The 15981-nt window shown below is 43.3% G+C and overlaps 1 protein-coding gene across 7 annotated transcripts; it reads left to right on the plus strand.

Moving 5' to 3' along the window:
* Nucleotides 1-397: 397 nt before the first annotated feature.
* LOC105938265 (BEN domain-containing protein 4) lies at nt 398-10342 on the plus strand. Of its 7 annotated transcripts, none has more exons than XM_021307155.2 (6): nt 398-983; nt 5751-6314; nt 7443-7534; nt 7618-7683; nt 7774-8014; nt 8997-10342. In XM_021307155.2, exons 1-6 carry the CDS (start codon nt 512-514, stop codon nt 9227-9229), a joined length of 1668 nt encoding a protein of 555 aa, XP_021162830.2. In that variant the 5' UTR covers nt 398-511; the 3' UTR covers nt 9230-10342. The 7 variants fall into 7 exon arrangements, with proteins under 7 accessions (XP_021162830.2, XP_035982989.1, XP_021162835.2 ...); XM_036127096.1 differs by having other exon boundaries at nt 7621-7683; XM_021307160.2 differs by having other exon boundaries at nt 7657-7683.
* Nucleotides 10343-15981: the final 5639 nt, after the last annotated feature.

Here is a 15981-nt window from a genome sequence, read left to right on the forward strand (position 1 = left end):
AAATAGACAGTTTTCATCCTCACTTATTGTTTTATTGTGTAATTTTAACGTTTAGGCTTGTTTCTTTTTAATATTTGGTGATACGGCTTTCCCATTTATGTTGCTCCTTAATGCTCCACAGCAAAATGGCCACTGCCTTTTCTTTGAATGATTTTTTTTCTTTTTTCTTTTTAGATTAATTAATTAATTAATTGTATTTTTACATCATACAACCGCCACAGCGCCCCGCTGTTCTCGGTGGGGATGTTGGCCACGAAGAAGTCCCGCCTGTATTTCTCTCTGGAGGAGTCGCCGCCTGCGCTCCCGACTGGGGATTGGAGCGGCCACTTGTCAGTAAGCCAGCTACACCGGCGTGCGTGCGCGCATGTGTGTGTGCATGCGTGCGCGCATGTGTGTGTGCGCGCGCGTGTGTGAAGGGAAACCGAGCCAGACAGTGACGGTCGGATCGCTCACTCATCAGCTGTCTGTCAGCCCCAGCGCGCCACAAAGAGCAGCGTGACTCCCGGCCGGTATGGAGGGACAGATGCAACCCGCGGACGAGGGGCCCTGCGTCCCGAAGATGTGCCGACAGCAGCGGGGTCCGTACAGCACCCTGAAGCCCTTCCAGAGCAAGCGCTCCGCGGGGAAGTCGCGCTTTGACCGGTCCGCCGTGGTGGAGCTGCCTCTGTTTGGCGACGGGCATCCCTTCACTTTCCCTGCCGAGGAGCCTCATCCCTTCCAGCCGCTCCAGCAGCAGCAGCAGCAGCAGCAGCAGCGGCCGCAGCTCCTCCACCAGAGCAGCGTCGCTATCAGCACCAGCCAGCAGCATCACCCGCCGCCTCAGCAGCAGCAGCAGCAGCAACAGCAGCGTCTCCCATGTGACGCCAGGCCCAGCAGCAGGGTCCCGACATCCACCTCTACGGCATCCCTCGGTTCCCAGCGGCGCTCCTGCAGCGGTTCGGAGCCCAGGTTCTCTCCGGACTGCACCTACGGTATCAGCACAGGTGGGTGTGAAACTTGTCCGGACTGAGCCCTGGTAAATTTGCTCTTTTTTCCCCCGCTCATAGTATCCTTTTAAAGCAGGAGACTTTAGCAGTAGTCTTCCTCTCTTTAACAGAGCCGGTCCCAGCCTTTATGGGGGGCCCTAAGCAGAACATATTCCCTTTATGTCACCCGTGTTCAAAAGTTGCACTCTAGTCTCACCAAGGGCGGCTCCAGAAAGTGTAATGAGGGGCTGGACAGATGTGGTCCGGTAGAAGTTTTGGGGTGGTACTTCGAAACCAAAAGCCATCAGAGGTTCTTGTTATGAAGATATGGCTTTCCACCCAGGGCGACATTCCAAAAGGGGGGGGGGGGGGGGGCGACGGACGCTCCTCCATCCCTTTCAGTTGTCCTCCTGGTGTTTTCTTATCGCTTGTTTTTGTCCGATCGATGGGAACCGACTCCCCCCGGTGGTGAGCACAGCGTTAGCTGTTATCATGCTGAAGATGGTGTTTGATTTCTCCACTTCTCTGTTTCCTCTGACGCCTTCCCTACTTCCTCTCTGTCTGCTTTCTCTTACTCACAACTTCTTATCAGCAAGCACCAAGAAGTAAACGGCAGCGGACTGTGGTCACGCTTAAACATTATTAAACATCAGATCTTTGTCAGGATAATCTTTTTTTTTTTTTTTTTTCTTTCAACCAATGACTTCATCACTGAGCGTAATGTCAGTTTTTTTTTTAACAGAAACAAGGTTGGATGAAAACAGGGACTCACCTACACTGGTAGGGTAATTTTCTAAGTGAGAGCAGGGAGCGTAAGAGAGAAGGAGGGGCCGCCACCTAAGATAAGATGCTTTATTTGTCATTATACGTACAAAGTGCCTACACATCGTTCCATGATTCACTAAAGTGTAAAAAAAGGTGTCCATCGGCCAATCAGACTCTTATGACTGTATACAGGCCAATGCAAACCTTTCTATTGAATTTAATAACCTTCTACCCACAGTATATGTTAATTGTGACTGCTTAAACATTGTGGGAGACAATTTATTTTAATGCCAATGCACAATTTAGTGTCTGTAATTTTTACTATATTGTAATTATCCAATGTTTTTTGACCTATGTAGTTTGATCCTGTTTTCTTATTATTTTTTTTGAGGCCGGGATCACGGCCGAGTGACAGAAGTCCAAAAACGTACACTGCTAAAGGCATAAAATGAATACAAATAAGTAAATGTTGGAACTCATTTCCTCTCTTAAATTTATCCATAAACATTATTAAGCACATTGCGGTCTGATCAGTCACCTTTGGTGGCGATACTGCCTGTTATACATCCATCATTACAGAAAGTAATATCAGCCACACAATAACCAAATGTGAGTTATATCAACAATATGATTTGCTTCACATGATTTATTTATTGATAGCTTATTAAAAATGGCCCATCCATCCATCCATCCATCCATCCAGTGCCTATACCTGCCTTTCCTTGGAAGCATGCAGGTGTCTACCTCCGGGGTACACGCAGTTCTCCGCGGGGCAACACAAAGACACACTCCTGCCTAAGGCCAGTTAACCTAACAGGCATGTTTTTATTTATTTTATTGTTTTTTTTTACTAAGGCCTAAGGCCCCCGTACCAGACTATTGGGGAGTACCTGGAGAGAACCCACGCATTTGCAAGGAGAACATGCAAACTCCATGCAGAAAGACCCCAGGGATTCAAACCTAGGACCTTGTTGCTGCTAGGCAGCATTGCTACCGATTGCTCCACCCCTTATAAGGGGTGATAATTGGTGATGACAGAGCACAACCATAACAGAAAGCACCTCCGTCACGTACTTTATTCCCAAAGAAAAAGACTAATCATGATTTTGAGGAAAGCCAATAAATCTATCGGATGTTAATGTAGTATGTAAGTATTTTTTTCCTTACCATACACCGTGTAGAAAAATAGAACGTAAAAAGAGCCGGTCTACTTCTTTAACATCGACTCACTGACCTACAAAATGTCTAACCTTCGCGGCCTTCCTGTTGGTTTGGAGGAACCAGGCAGCTGGTTGGTTAGCCGATGCCTCAGGTCGGCTCGGTCTTTTGATGCGTTATGTATGTTTTGTGTTTACTTCCAAGATGCAGGCCCCCTATAAACCATAAGCAGAGTCAATAAACGGAGGGAAAAATCCAGCATCACCTAATCCTCATATTTTCCATTTCTTCCTTTGTTCCTCTTGTCAGCAGTGATTGATTCACTCGTGTAATGGGAGCAATGGTGATCGAATCTCCACTTTATGTGCACAAAATTACACTCTTTGCATCTCTCCCTCTTTCTCTGTGCTCCATTAAGGGTCGTCATCATCATCCTGTTGAAACACATTGTTCTCTCTGCTCACCCCCCCCCCCCCATCTTCCTCCTCAGCTGCTGTTCATTAGCGGGCTGCACACAGACAAGAAATGTGTTCCCCATGTGGGGGGCTGGTCCATGGGAGCCAACATTTAGATGAAAGCGATGAACCTCATCCTGGCTGTTTCAAAATTAAATATTAGACACAGCATCCTTTAATCAGATTTCAATCTGCTTATCTGTGCAGACAGCGGAGGCGCTGCGTGCTGTTTGGTTTTTTGCGTCCTTGCAGTCAAGTTTCCAGGCGCGCTCCGGGCGACTCAAACTGGTGCGCGCACTAAATCTTTTTCGCCGCACATGTTAATAGCATGTCTTCAGATCAGACGAAGCTGCTCCTATTGTTTGCGCGTGCTATGACAGGCACTTTTCACGCTAAATTGAATCTGCGCGTGTCCTGCGAGATGCACCGCTCCTCGGGCGATAATAATGCATCAAAGTGCTTTTAGCGGCACAAATGAGACAGGTTATTTTCTTTCCCCTTGCTTTAGGGGAGAGAGAGAGAAAAAAAAACTGGGTGTCCTTCTCGGTGAAGAGCAAGCAGCACCGGAGACCCTGGAACCTGCAATCAGTTCAGCACACAATAACCCAAATTGCATTGAAATCCTTTCCCAAAGAGTCGTGATTAAAACAAATGGGCCTCATAAATTTGCTCGTGCCGACCGTGATGTTTTTAATGAAATTTTATGAGGCTCTCAGCTCGCAGTGCCACAGACCAGTAGAGGAAGGGAGGGAAGGGGGGGGAGGAGGTGGGTGCAGGGGTGAGGGCGAATGATATCAGACACATCTCCACGGGTAAACAGAGATAGCGCGCATATTAATAAATGCGACACATCTGCGCCAGGCTGATAGACACGTCTGAGCGAGTGGCACCGCCGCAGCGGCCGCCCAGAACTTATTTGGTCTGCTTCGGCGTGTCTGTTTGTCTGTTTTGTTTGCGGCTGCGTTTGGACTCATAATCATTACGTGGAGTTGTGTGTGTGTGTGTGTGTGTGTGTGTGTGTGTGTGTGAGGGATCATTTAATCGAGACGTGTCCAGACTACCAGGGAAATATTGCGCACCGAGGCCTGAATCTGGACTATCACTATGCGCTGATTGTCTTGGTCACAGCAGATCCCCGCAACCTTAGAGTTTATTGACATCTGAATAAATCACCATAATCGTGGTGACATTTCTGTGAACAAAGCAGCTTGAGCGGGTGAACAGCAGGGAAAGGAGGTGACGTCCTTATTTAGCGTATGAGCGGATCATTTCTTGCTGCTGCCCTTATTTTGAGATCAAATGCCGCACCGCTGTCAGCTGGAGTAATCCCCATTTTCAAATGGGGATTCACAACCACAGGTGAGCTGCACGGTGTATAATAAGAAAAGAAATAGCTTGCAGTTTGCCTGAACTTGTAATATCAAGTACCCTTCAAAAGCATTCACGCTCCTGCAAGTTTTCCACCGTTCTGTCGTGTGTCAACCACAAACTTCTATGTTGAACTTCTACTGGCTTTCTTTTTTTTACGTGTTAAGCGGAAGGAAAACATATCATTTTACCATATTCAGTTGGTTGTTTTTCCCCAATTAGCGATCTGAAAAGTGCGGCATGCATCTGCATTCATGCTTGATCCAATACTCTGTACAACCATGCTTTTTGGGGTGTGCCTTGATGTGATGTAATAGCTCAAGCTGGGTCAGGCTGGATGGAGCGCATCTGTGCACAGCAGTTTTCAAGTCTTGCCACAGATTCTTATGTGCATTTCGAACTGAACTTAGACTGGGCCAATCCGACACATGCTTTGATCTAAAGGTATGTTATTTTAGCTCAGGGTGTGTTACTATGTTTATGGTTGATGTCATGTTTGAAAGTGAACCTCCATTCGGGTGTAAATTTGTATTTTATTTTAAACTTTTACCTTCAGGAGGACTCTGTATTTCGTCCCATTCCTGAAACCATAAACGCTGATCAGCTTGAAGGGTAGATTTCCTGTTTTCATAGTCCTGTCAATAGAATCTTCCACCTGAGCCTTGGACCTTTGCAGCTCCTCCAAAGTTACCGTAGGCCTTTTGCCGCGGTCTGTGATGTTTGCCGTATTCAGATAACGGGTGAACAGTGCAGTGTGACAAAGGGCAAACCTTGGGAAATCGTTTTATGATCTATCTCTGCTTAAAGTTCTTCACAGCTTTATCTCTAACCCGTCTGCTGTGCTGTTTGCTCTAAATTAGATACAGATGGACTCTATTTGCTAATTACTGACTTGTGAAGCCACTTGTTTTGCAGCTCTTAAAGCGTAATTTATAATGCTTTGCACCTTTAGAGGGGAAGTTTTGTCAAGAAGTGGAACTAAAAAGTGACCAAACCTAGACACGTTTCTCACACCTCCTCACCTCTTCCTCTGCCACAGAAAACCGGCTCATCCTAGATGCCTTTGCCCAGCAGTGCAGCCGAGTCCTCAACCTTCTCAACAATGGCCGTCTCCTGGAGCCTTCCTCCTCCTCCCTAGGCTCCAACGTCAAGCTGGAAGACGGGCGAGGAGACGCTCAGGGGCTCCACTGCTCCTCACAGGCTAAGCTGAAGCCCCAGGAGAGCTCCTCCTCCACAGATCCAGAGGATGAGGCCCAACAAAGCCATTCAAACCAGCAACAGACCTCCGCGGTCCTCCGCATCTTCACGGACTCCCTACAGAACTACCTGTTCTCCGGGCCTCAGCAACATCGGGCCGCGAGTCTCGAAGGGGACCAGTGTGGTCCTGCGGAGCCCGGGTCGGAGGTGTCTCCGTCGAGGCACAACCTGGGAGGCTGGAGGTCCCCGGCTCCCTCGGAGTCCTACGGCCACCCGTCGTCGACGCTGCCGGAGGAGGAGGAGGAGGAGGAGAGCTGCTGCCCGCGCTGTCTGGAGCTGGAGCAGGAGGTGCTATGTCTGCAGCAGGAGAACGAGGAGCTGCGGAACAAACTGGAGAACGTTCCAGGTGGAGTATTCATGGCCTGAAGCTCACGATTCTAAGTAACGGCATGTTTAAACTAGAACGTCCTGTCAGGGAACTGATCAGGCCAGAGTAGGTTTTCGTTGGAGAGCCTGAGGGTCCTGGTAGACATTTACATACAGAGAAAAACATAAAGCTTCTAAAGCAACCGTAATTTGAAATTCTATATGGAGTGAAATAGTGTCACATGCGCCATATTTTCCATTGCTCCAACAGTCCCTACCCATCCTTTTAGTAAACCTTTAGGATCATAAGGCAGTGTTGCTCTTTAAACAATCAGCAGAAAGACATGAAGTTGATCTAATTGAGTTATTTTATTCAAAAGTGGAACATTTTATAGATTCCTATTACACAGAGGGAAATGTTTTAATAACGTAAAGCTTGGAACTGCACACTACTCCAGACATTTGAACTGTAAAAGCTTTCTGTATGGGAAGCAAAATGTCTTCAAACCTCGGGGAAAAAAAGTCCAGTTGTTATGTTTTTAACTTTTTTTGGAAAAGTTTTGATTATTCCGATGTAGTCCTGAATTATTTCTGAAAGAGAAATGTCCTGTAATGTCCATGAAACGGCCTTCACATCCGAGTAAAACGGTCTGTGACACTCTGACAATCTTGAAGCAAATACTTTTTACACCGTACTGCATTTAACTGTGTATAGCATGAGTTTCACGTTTTGAATTCAATTGCTAGGATAAATTCATTTTTCAATGGTATTTAAAAAAAGGAATTGAAAATCCTCTACATCTGCTGCGGCAACAGAAATTGCAGCTTCACGTTACAATCGATATTGTCAAGGAGGAATCTTTGTCTCAGCTCTCTGATCAATAGGAGATGACATTGGAATTGCAATTGCAGTTCTTAGGACGATTTGAGCATAAAGGTGGTGATTTATTCCCACATAAAAGGAGTTTTGATACGTTTAAAATGTAGTATCTGGAAATTATAAAAGTCAAAAAGGAGTTTTTAGAAAGCCTGGTTTTAAAATATAAAATATCTTCAAAGTTATTTCTCAGAATTTACAGTACAGGTATCAGAACAACATGTTTGCAGGGATAGAAAATCAGTTTCATGGAAGGGAAAAGTTCACCGTAACTCTGGCTTTTTTTCACAGTCCCCTGTCAAAATGCCCTGGACTACTTGAAGGCGGTTCTCGAGTTCCACAACCAGCTGGCCCAGCCAATCCCAGAGGAACAGCTCACAGAGGTGAGAGACAGACTCGGGCTTGTTGTTGTAAAGGATTATCAGTGTGATGCGGAGTAAAATGTAACATCATATCCGTCTTCAAGCAGTGTGACAATATGGAATTAAAAGATATATCTCTGCAGGAGGAAGAGCAGCAAACAGTCTTTGAGGTTTGTCGTTTAGCCTGTACGGATCATACGTCTGGTTTGTTTCCTGGCCCGCCCCAACTCAACTCTGAGTTTGACTCCTCTTCCCTCCAGGGGAGCAAACAGCTCCTGGAGAACTACCCGCTCTTCATCACCAACAAGCAGTGGGACGAAGCCGTCAACTCCTCAAAGAAAGACGGCCGGCGGCTCCTGCGCTACCTGATCCGCTACATCTTCACCACGGACGAGCTGAAGTTCTCCTGCGGCCTGGGCAAAAGGAAGCGCTCGGTGCACTCAGGGGAGCCGGGCCTGGAGAGACGGCCGCTCAACCCCGTCAAAGTCAGCTGCCTCAGAGGTACGTGGCCAGACTCTCGGCTGATGCAGGAGAGGGCGCAGTCGCTTGTTTTCTGCAAACAGCGGCAGATTTTACAGCATAAATGAGCGGTGACACAACTTTGATTTGAAGCTAACTGATTTTAGCTATGTTGGACTTTCAGGATCTACCCAAATAACCTTCCAGTGATGAAAGGGGGGGTACCAGAAATGGTACTCTGGACTAGAGCCTCTTTCAGCTAACACACACTCAACCTCTATGATGACAAAAAAAACATTATGTTGCGTAACTTAACAGAAAAAATAACAAGTATTGAATATTCATCTAATCTGGATCTAATGATAGATTCAATGTTGATTTCAACAACGTTAGCAGGAAAACTGTATAATAATTTAGTCTAGGGATGTCCAGTCTATATAATATTTGAATTTCACGCTTGTCTCAATGCAAGGTGCTCCAAATGCTCAAAATCTTTTTTTTGTCTCTTCTCCAATAAATATTAGAATACATTTGAATAAAAGTTTTATGAGCCTCAAATTGTTCTTCAATGAGTCTAAACTTAGAGAACGAACTGAAATTGAATCAGTCGAAGTATTTGAGGTGTTGAACTAGCTCTTTAATTCAGTGCAGACTCATAAGCTACAAATCCCACGTCAACCTCAGTATTATATGTGCTTATATTATGCAGAAATAAGTTAGGTAAAATACTTCAGGAGGTCAACTGACAGATTAGCCTTTTTTTTTTTTGCCCTGGGCTGACCCCTGTGGTGTGGCACTCTGGGCAAAGAGCCACATCGGCCGTAAGACGACCTGCCACTGCATGACCGGCGGTGTTTTTAGCCATTTTCTTCTCATCTTCCTCCACCACATACAAACCGGAGCCTTAACTGTGTCACCATCACATCCTGACTAACGTCATAACTTTCCTTTGAGTTCCTGTAAAAAAACAAAAAAAAAAAACAGAAAAGAAAAGAAAAAAACCTTTCATTTAAAATCTTGCCAGAGTTTATCCGGATGCACTGTGCCTCAAACCCAGACTGGTGGATGCCCTCGGAGGAGCAGATCAACAAAGTGTTCAGCGATGCGGTGGGCCACGCCCGCCAGGGCCGGGCGGTGGGGACGTTCCTGGGCAGCAGCGGCAGCAGCACCAGCAGCCTCTACATGGACGCCTTCGACGGACACCTGTCGCAGGATGAGCTGTATCTGAAAGGCTGCCAGAACGGCCAGTTGGACTGAAGTTAGACACGACAACGTTAAAGCTTAATATGTAGCCGTACAACAACATATCCAGAAATACCAACCTTTACCTAACCTAACAACATTCCAGAGAACGTGTATTATACAGAATATGACTCCAGCCTTTGCTTTGCATAATTTTATAACCATTTTTGGTTGTTTTATACTTGCATTCTTTTTTTTTTTGGGTCAAACTTTGAGTCTTGGCAGTTTCAAATTAAAAACTATTTGAGTCTTCCTTTTTGCTACTTTAAATACTTCACTGTCAGTGGGTTACACGTCTGTTTAGTTTGTTTTTTTTAGGGTTAAGTTAGTTTCAGAGCGTATTCTGTGTTGAGTTTAAAGCATAACTAGGTTAGACTGGCTGCATATCTACACATAAAGCTGCACCTTCATTGCTGAAAGTAGCGTTTATCCTGTTTTACATCTGTATGTGGTGAAAGCACCTTTACCCATAATGTTTAACAGCAGTGCCTCTGAAAACATCACGTTCGCTTATCCACTCTGCTGCACTTTGACTTTTATCTCTTCTTTATTTAAGTCAAAGGAGAACATGTTGGTCAACACCGGACTCTTGATCCAACGTACAACCAAACTCAAAAGCCTTCTTATTATTTTAGTAGCTGAAACCAGATGCTTACATACGTTGTAAAAAAAAATGTCCAACATTTTTTCTCACTATCCGACACTAAACCAGACTAAACTTTTCCGATTTTCAGTCCATTAGGATTACCAAAATGATTTAAATGGAAAATTCTAGGCTAATGATACAAATACTTTTTTTTTAATACTTTCAAAGTAAAAGAAAGTCTGAAGTGTCCATACATTCCCTCAGATTTAGGTAGAATTTTCTTTAAAACTGTATGAGTTGGGTCAAAGCATCCCTCCACAAGCTTCTCAGCATAGTTTGCTTATATGTTTGGCCTATTCTGATGTAACTGAGTCAGGTTTGCTGGTCGTCTTGCTCACAAACCCTTTTCAGCCCTCATGACAGATCTTCTTTGGGACTGAGATCAGGGTTTTGCACTTGTCACTTCAAAAACATTGACTTTGTCACCGTTGAAGGAACAATAAGTAAGTCATTTACTGTAAAATCAACTTAAATCAATCATTTGTCGCCTGGGATGGAAGTAACGTTCCCTATAAACAATCAGTCCTCTCCGTCAACAATGTCTTAGTCACGTTTTTTTCTCCTTTCAAACCTAGAGGTAAGGTTTGGAACCTCTTCGGTGCAGTTTGTAGCTCGTGTGTACTTCCTGGTTCCTGGGCCAATCATATGAGAGTGCCCAGGGTTCTCAAAACAGAGCGCAGATTTTGGTATAATATGTTGGCAAACGAGTAGCAGCCTGTAAACATGGATGCCAGTAAGAGAAGCAGACCAGGAATAGAACAGAATACGTCATATCGCTATCCTGTGTAAGAAAAAAATTCTATGGTGTTTCACAGCAGCAATGGACCTTTGAGAAATGGCCGTTCTCCATGAAGGCATCGTGTTTGTGTTGTTCTGATTTGCAACACTACATGTCCATGTTACCTATTGCTCCTTTAGGCCACTTTGCAACTAATTTGTGGCTACATTTAGGGTCATTGTTCATTAAAAGACTAGCGTGCAACAATTTTTTAAATTCCTGCCCGAACGTTTTTCCTCTTTTTTTTTTTAAGTTCTCTAGTTCACAGTTGAGATCCTGTTCCCAGGTTTTCAATCTTCCCCATGGTTCCTCCAAATCTAAAAGTTGTTATTATGGCCAAACTGTTCAATTTTAGTCTCATCAGACCTCTCATGAACAAAAAGGTCATCACATTAGAGAGTTTGCTAACAGTCATCTGGCTTTTTATGTTGACTTTGGAGTAATGTCTTCTTCCTCCCTGAGTGACCTTCCAGCCGGTGTTGGCCGTGGACTGTAGATAATGCCACTTTCTTACCAGCACCAGGAAGCATCTTCAGAAGGCCTTTTTCTTGTGTCCTGAGGTTGATTTGGTTTCACACCAAAAAAAAAAAAAAAAAAAAAAAAAAAAAAAAGTTCATTTATGGGAATTAGAACAAGAAACAAGAAACAACACCTCAAACAAGAAAGCACCTTGTTTGAGGTGTTGCCTTAAAATCCATCCAACATGACCAACCTCCATTTAACTCCAAGCTGTGAATGAACCAGAATCTTTCAAAGTCATGGCATCTTCATCAGTGCTGCCCCTAAGTGTTAAAAAAAAGTAATATGTCTAAAGATGTAATAATAAATAACTTTGGTGATGCTTACTGGCCTAAAAAGGGAAAAATTTAGTTTGTTTTAATGTCAAACAAAGAAAAAGAAATGACATCTCTTTTTAAATTCAGTGGATGTAAATATGTGGTTTCAGCTGCAACTGTTTCTGAGCTTTACAATAGATGCAGAGGTGCTAGGTATAAAACACAGTAAGGTCGAACTAAAGACATTCAATAGCCAAACAGAAAGTTATCAGATATTTTATAAAACGCTGCAATCAAGAAAAACACAAATTTCACGGTGATGTTGTTAGAAAAAGGATGACCAAATAGCAACATCTGAGACAAGTTGAGGAAAGAAAATCAAATCAGGAAACACACAAAGCAGAAAAACTAAAAGCGTCTCTGAAAATGTATTTGACAAAAAATGTCAGTGTGGAAACATGAAAGTACATATTTAACAAAGATTTCAGTGAAAAGCTATAGAAAACGGCATTGAAGAAAAACAACATTTCAGTCGAATCAAATATCGACTAAATCTTTTGATTCAGTTGTTTTAGGCTTCAGGGCGACCTTGCAGCACAACTTTAACCAAAGTTTTCTGTATCTTGAACCTGTTTACAGTCCAGTTATTAGCTCTGCAAAATTCGTCTATGGCTTTTGTTTGTTTTTGTCTGAATTTACAACATTACCATTGCTGCTTGTTCAAATAAACTGCTGCCTATCAAGTTTGAATAATTCTGTTTTCAGACACTCTCCTCTTGTTGTTGTTTAATTTTTACTGTCTTATGTTTGACAGAGATTGATCAGTACAGTTTTCAGAAGATGCACACAGCATATGTCAATAATAGATCACATTATCACAGTCATTTCACGAGAAGAGATAAACAAATACACTCTATTAGTATTGAGTCACCCTCTGAATCATTAAATTAAGGTGCTTCAATCACTTCCGAGTCTTCAGGTGCATAAAATCCCGGATCCAGGTATGCAGGCGGCTTCTAGTTTCCTCACTACTAAATATTCAACAGTTGGTATTATAATAAAGTGTGAACAATTGGAAATGGCATCAGGGCACACAAAGTTACAGACTGGGGTCAGAGTATTTGCCAACTTTCTGCACAGTCAATTGCTGCAGACCTCCAGTCGCCTTTGGTCTTCAGCTCAAGAACGATGCATAAAGAGCTTCGTGGAACAGCTCTCCATAGCAGAACGGTTACAGCTGAGCCTTTCATCACATGAGAGGCTCGGCTGCGTCGGATGCAGTGGCGTAAAGCACGCTGCCGCTGAACTCTAGAGCGACAGAGAGTGAGGAATCAGGCCTCTGCCTGGCAATCCAAAGGACTAATCAGGGGATTTTGCAGATAGGCGAACAGCGCTTGCCTGATTGCTATGTGTCAAATTTAAAATTGTGTGCAGCCGAGATTACGATGTGCGTCTGTTTTTTAGGGCATTGACCTTGGTCCGTTAGCTCCAATGAAAGGAGCTCTTAATGCTACAGTGGGACAAAACATTTTCTGCAATTTCCATTTTCTCAACCATAGGGGAACAGTTCTTCCTTTCTTTTCCAACATGACTGAAGGCCAGCGCTTAAAGCAAGGTCCAAATGTGCTAGGACTCGACCGGCCCACAAAGAGTCCTTACCCGAACCCGATAGAAGACCTTTTGGGCGAATTATAGCCGAGACTGTGAGCCAGACCTTACCGTCCAACATCAGTGTCCGACCTCACAAATGTGCTTTCGGTAGAATTGGAACGAATTCCCATAAACCCACTCCTACACTTTGTGGAAAGTCTTCCCAGAAGAGCTGAACATCGTATAGCTGAGAAGGGTGGCGATACTCTGTATTTTATTCAAACTTTATGGGCAGCGATGTACAATAAACGCTAGTATTCAAAACAAAATATTCAACTGAAGCGCATTCATAATTTCTTTCCCCCATATATACAATCATATCAAAATGCTTGTTTGAATATGACAATTTGACGATTATCCATACTTTAAACTTCCTGATATTCTACAGTTATTTTCCAAGCAACAGTAAAGCTCTTTGGGTTAAGGCAGTTACCGTGTTAATAAAGCCTTAAACGTGTAAGAAGACCTTATAGTAAAGTGTTAACGCTCTGTGTCATCATGTGATGTGTTGTTTCCTGATAACGACTGAAAGGGTCCACTTCTACTGAGCGGGGAAAGCATGAAGCACTCGTTTCCTTCTGAAGCTGTTATTTGCACTCATCTCGGTCTCACTGGGGCCAAACAGATGTAAAGAGCTAACTACTCGTGTAAAACGAAAAAAAAAGAAGAAAGATTTCACGCTAAACACCTTTCCTTATGTCATCTGTGACATTGTTTTCTGCATCTGAATGTAGCTGATCGTGAGGCCAGGTCACCCATCAAACGTGCTGTGTAAATTGTGTAATATAAAGTATGGTTGTTGTTCAAGTATTATTATTTTTTTCTCTCCCCCTGAAAAATACAATGTCTCCCTCTTTAAAAAGCCAAGTAGATAAGTGCCAGAGAAACCTTAAAGCTGTTGGATTGTGCTGTTGTGTTGCTGTTCTGAATGTGTGCGTCTCTTCCTATGTACTTCTTTACTCAAAGTGGCTGTTATCAACACTGTGAAACATCCGAATTTTTACAAATATTTCGCTTTTTTTATTATTTACAAAGAATAAAATAAGAACTTAAACTGAAAAGTCCTCTCTGTCGAATCTTCCTTTACGAAAAGGCCTGATCGTTCAGCTGTTTTCAGTCGATTTGTTTCAAGTACGGTGCCTTTCTAAACCTTTTCAGGCTACATTAATGTATTGTATTGAGCCCATTTATTGTGATGCCCATCAATAAAGTCCAAAGCAACAAACTGCTTTCAGGTGTCACTTAATTGGTAACTAGAGTCCACCTGTGTGTAGCTTAAGCTCAGTGTTAAACAAACTGTTATAGATCGGATAGATTGGTTAAGTTTAATCAGAAAAAAGAAGGAACCATAAGGCACGTGGTAATTCTGGAGGAGCTGCAGAAATCCACAGCTCAGGTGTATGAATCTGTCCACAGGATTGGCCAGGCACTCCACAAATCTGGCATTTATTGAACTAAATAAATAATTTGCTGCAGGCCAGATATTAACAGCTCATATCCCTTTAACAGAACCTTGCTTCAAAAATCCTGAACTCTCCCTTTAAATATTGCTGTTTGTTTTTTTTTACCTCATATTTACCAAGGTAACATTTACCTTATTACCTTCGCCCAAGGTTTATTTATTTATATTTTTTGCATCATGGGGAGCGTTTGCCACTTTTTACTGCTATCAGTGAGGAGTTTTTAGTAATATAATTGCCCATTTGTACAGGCGATAAGTGTCGTTGCCTCGTTTTTAATCTAAAACAACAATCAAATAACCTGAATAATTTGGTAAAAAATTTCCCCTCAAGCAAGGCCATGTCAGTGTTGAAGCCAGTAAGAGGCTACAGCTCCTCCATCTGGACGCTTTCAGCAGGTGATAATGATGTTTTTTCAGTCTGAGCGACAGATGTCCACCAGATGGCCCTGCAGTTTCAGGAAGGACACAATTTACTGTAGTAAAGAGAGTTTCTTCACCTGCATGAACAGATGAAGGCAGGAGAGACTGCACTCTCCACAACAGACCTGAGGAAGATCTGCAGCATTTGTCATATTTTGCACATTTTCTCCCAACATATTTGCTTATTTTCCAGGTATTTCTGTTTGATATACCAAAGACCTGGATTTGAAATCGGTGTGTGTGCACCTTTGAGATAGATGACTAGTCCTTGTCAGGGTCACAGTGGAGGTCAACCCAGGACAGGTCGCCGGTCTTTCACGGGGCAACACAGAACAAACGCTCATGCAAACACTCACACATAAGGGCGATTCAGGGACGATCAGTCATGTTTTGGAGCTGTGAGAGAAAGATGGGGTACCAGAAGAAATCTCACACATTAAGATGAAAGAGGTGACATGCAAACTCCACCTATATCCGGGAGCTTTTTTTGCTACAATGCTAGAGAAATGGTTTCTATATAGATTATGTTAAAATTAAATTTCCAATTTTACGGTCCTTTTGCTGGACAAGATTAACAATTTACAAGAATAGCATCTTTAAAACAAACAAAAAAAAAGCTGGATGTTCTGGATTTAAATAATAAAAAAAAAAAAGATTATTGAACATTTGAATTCTACACTATTCTTAAATACCCAATCAAGAGCCTGTTTTGTAGCGCATTCTGTTCACTCCAGGGTCTGAGAGCTCGGAGCAGCTCTCCGTGGATTAGACGCAGCTTCGGTTGGGTGTTTCTCTTTAAGTCTGCGGCATCCCTCTTCCCTCTATGCGGGCCTTGCTGTGGTGGAGGAGGGCGGGCCGTGGACGCACAATGAGCACATTTTGGACAGTCAATCCATTGATGATGCGACATGAACGGGAGCGGATGATCTCTGCGCCACTATAACGCGAACCACACTCATCCGTGGTTGAGTCTGCGCAGAAGGAAAAGGCTGATTCGGGGGGAATTTTTTTTTGGATATTGTTTGATTGATTTAT

This window comes from Fundulus heteroclitus, chromosome 23 (assembly GCF_011125445.2).
Source record: "Fundulus heteroclitus isolate FHET01 chromosome 23, MU-UCD_Fhet_4.1, whole genome shotgun sequence".
NCBI classification, from domain to species: Eukaryota; Metazoa; Chordata; class Actinopteri; order Cyprinodontiformes; family Fundulidae; genus Fundulus; species Fundulus heteroclitus.

Excerpts from the sequence above, each read along its gene's own strand:
- LOC105938265 (XM_021307144.2), top strand. The coding sequence starts at position 512 with ATGGAGGGACAGATGCAACCCGCGGACGAGGGGCCCTGCGTCCCGAAG. Across the intron at positions 984-5,750 it reads CACCTACGGTATCAGCACAG|AAAACCGGCTCATCCTAGAT; the intron begins GTGGGTGTGAAA and ends CCTCTGCCACAG. Across the intron at positions 8,015-8,996 it reads CAAAGTCAGCTGCCTCAGAG|AGTTTATCCGGATGCACTGT; the intron begins GTACGTGGCCAG and ends AAATCTTGCCAG.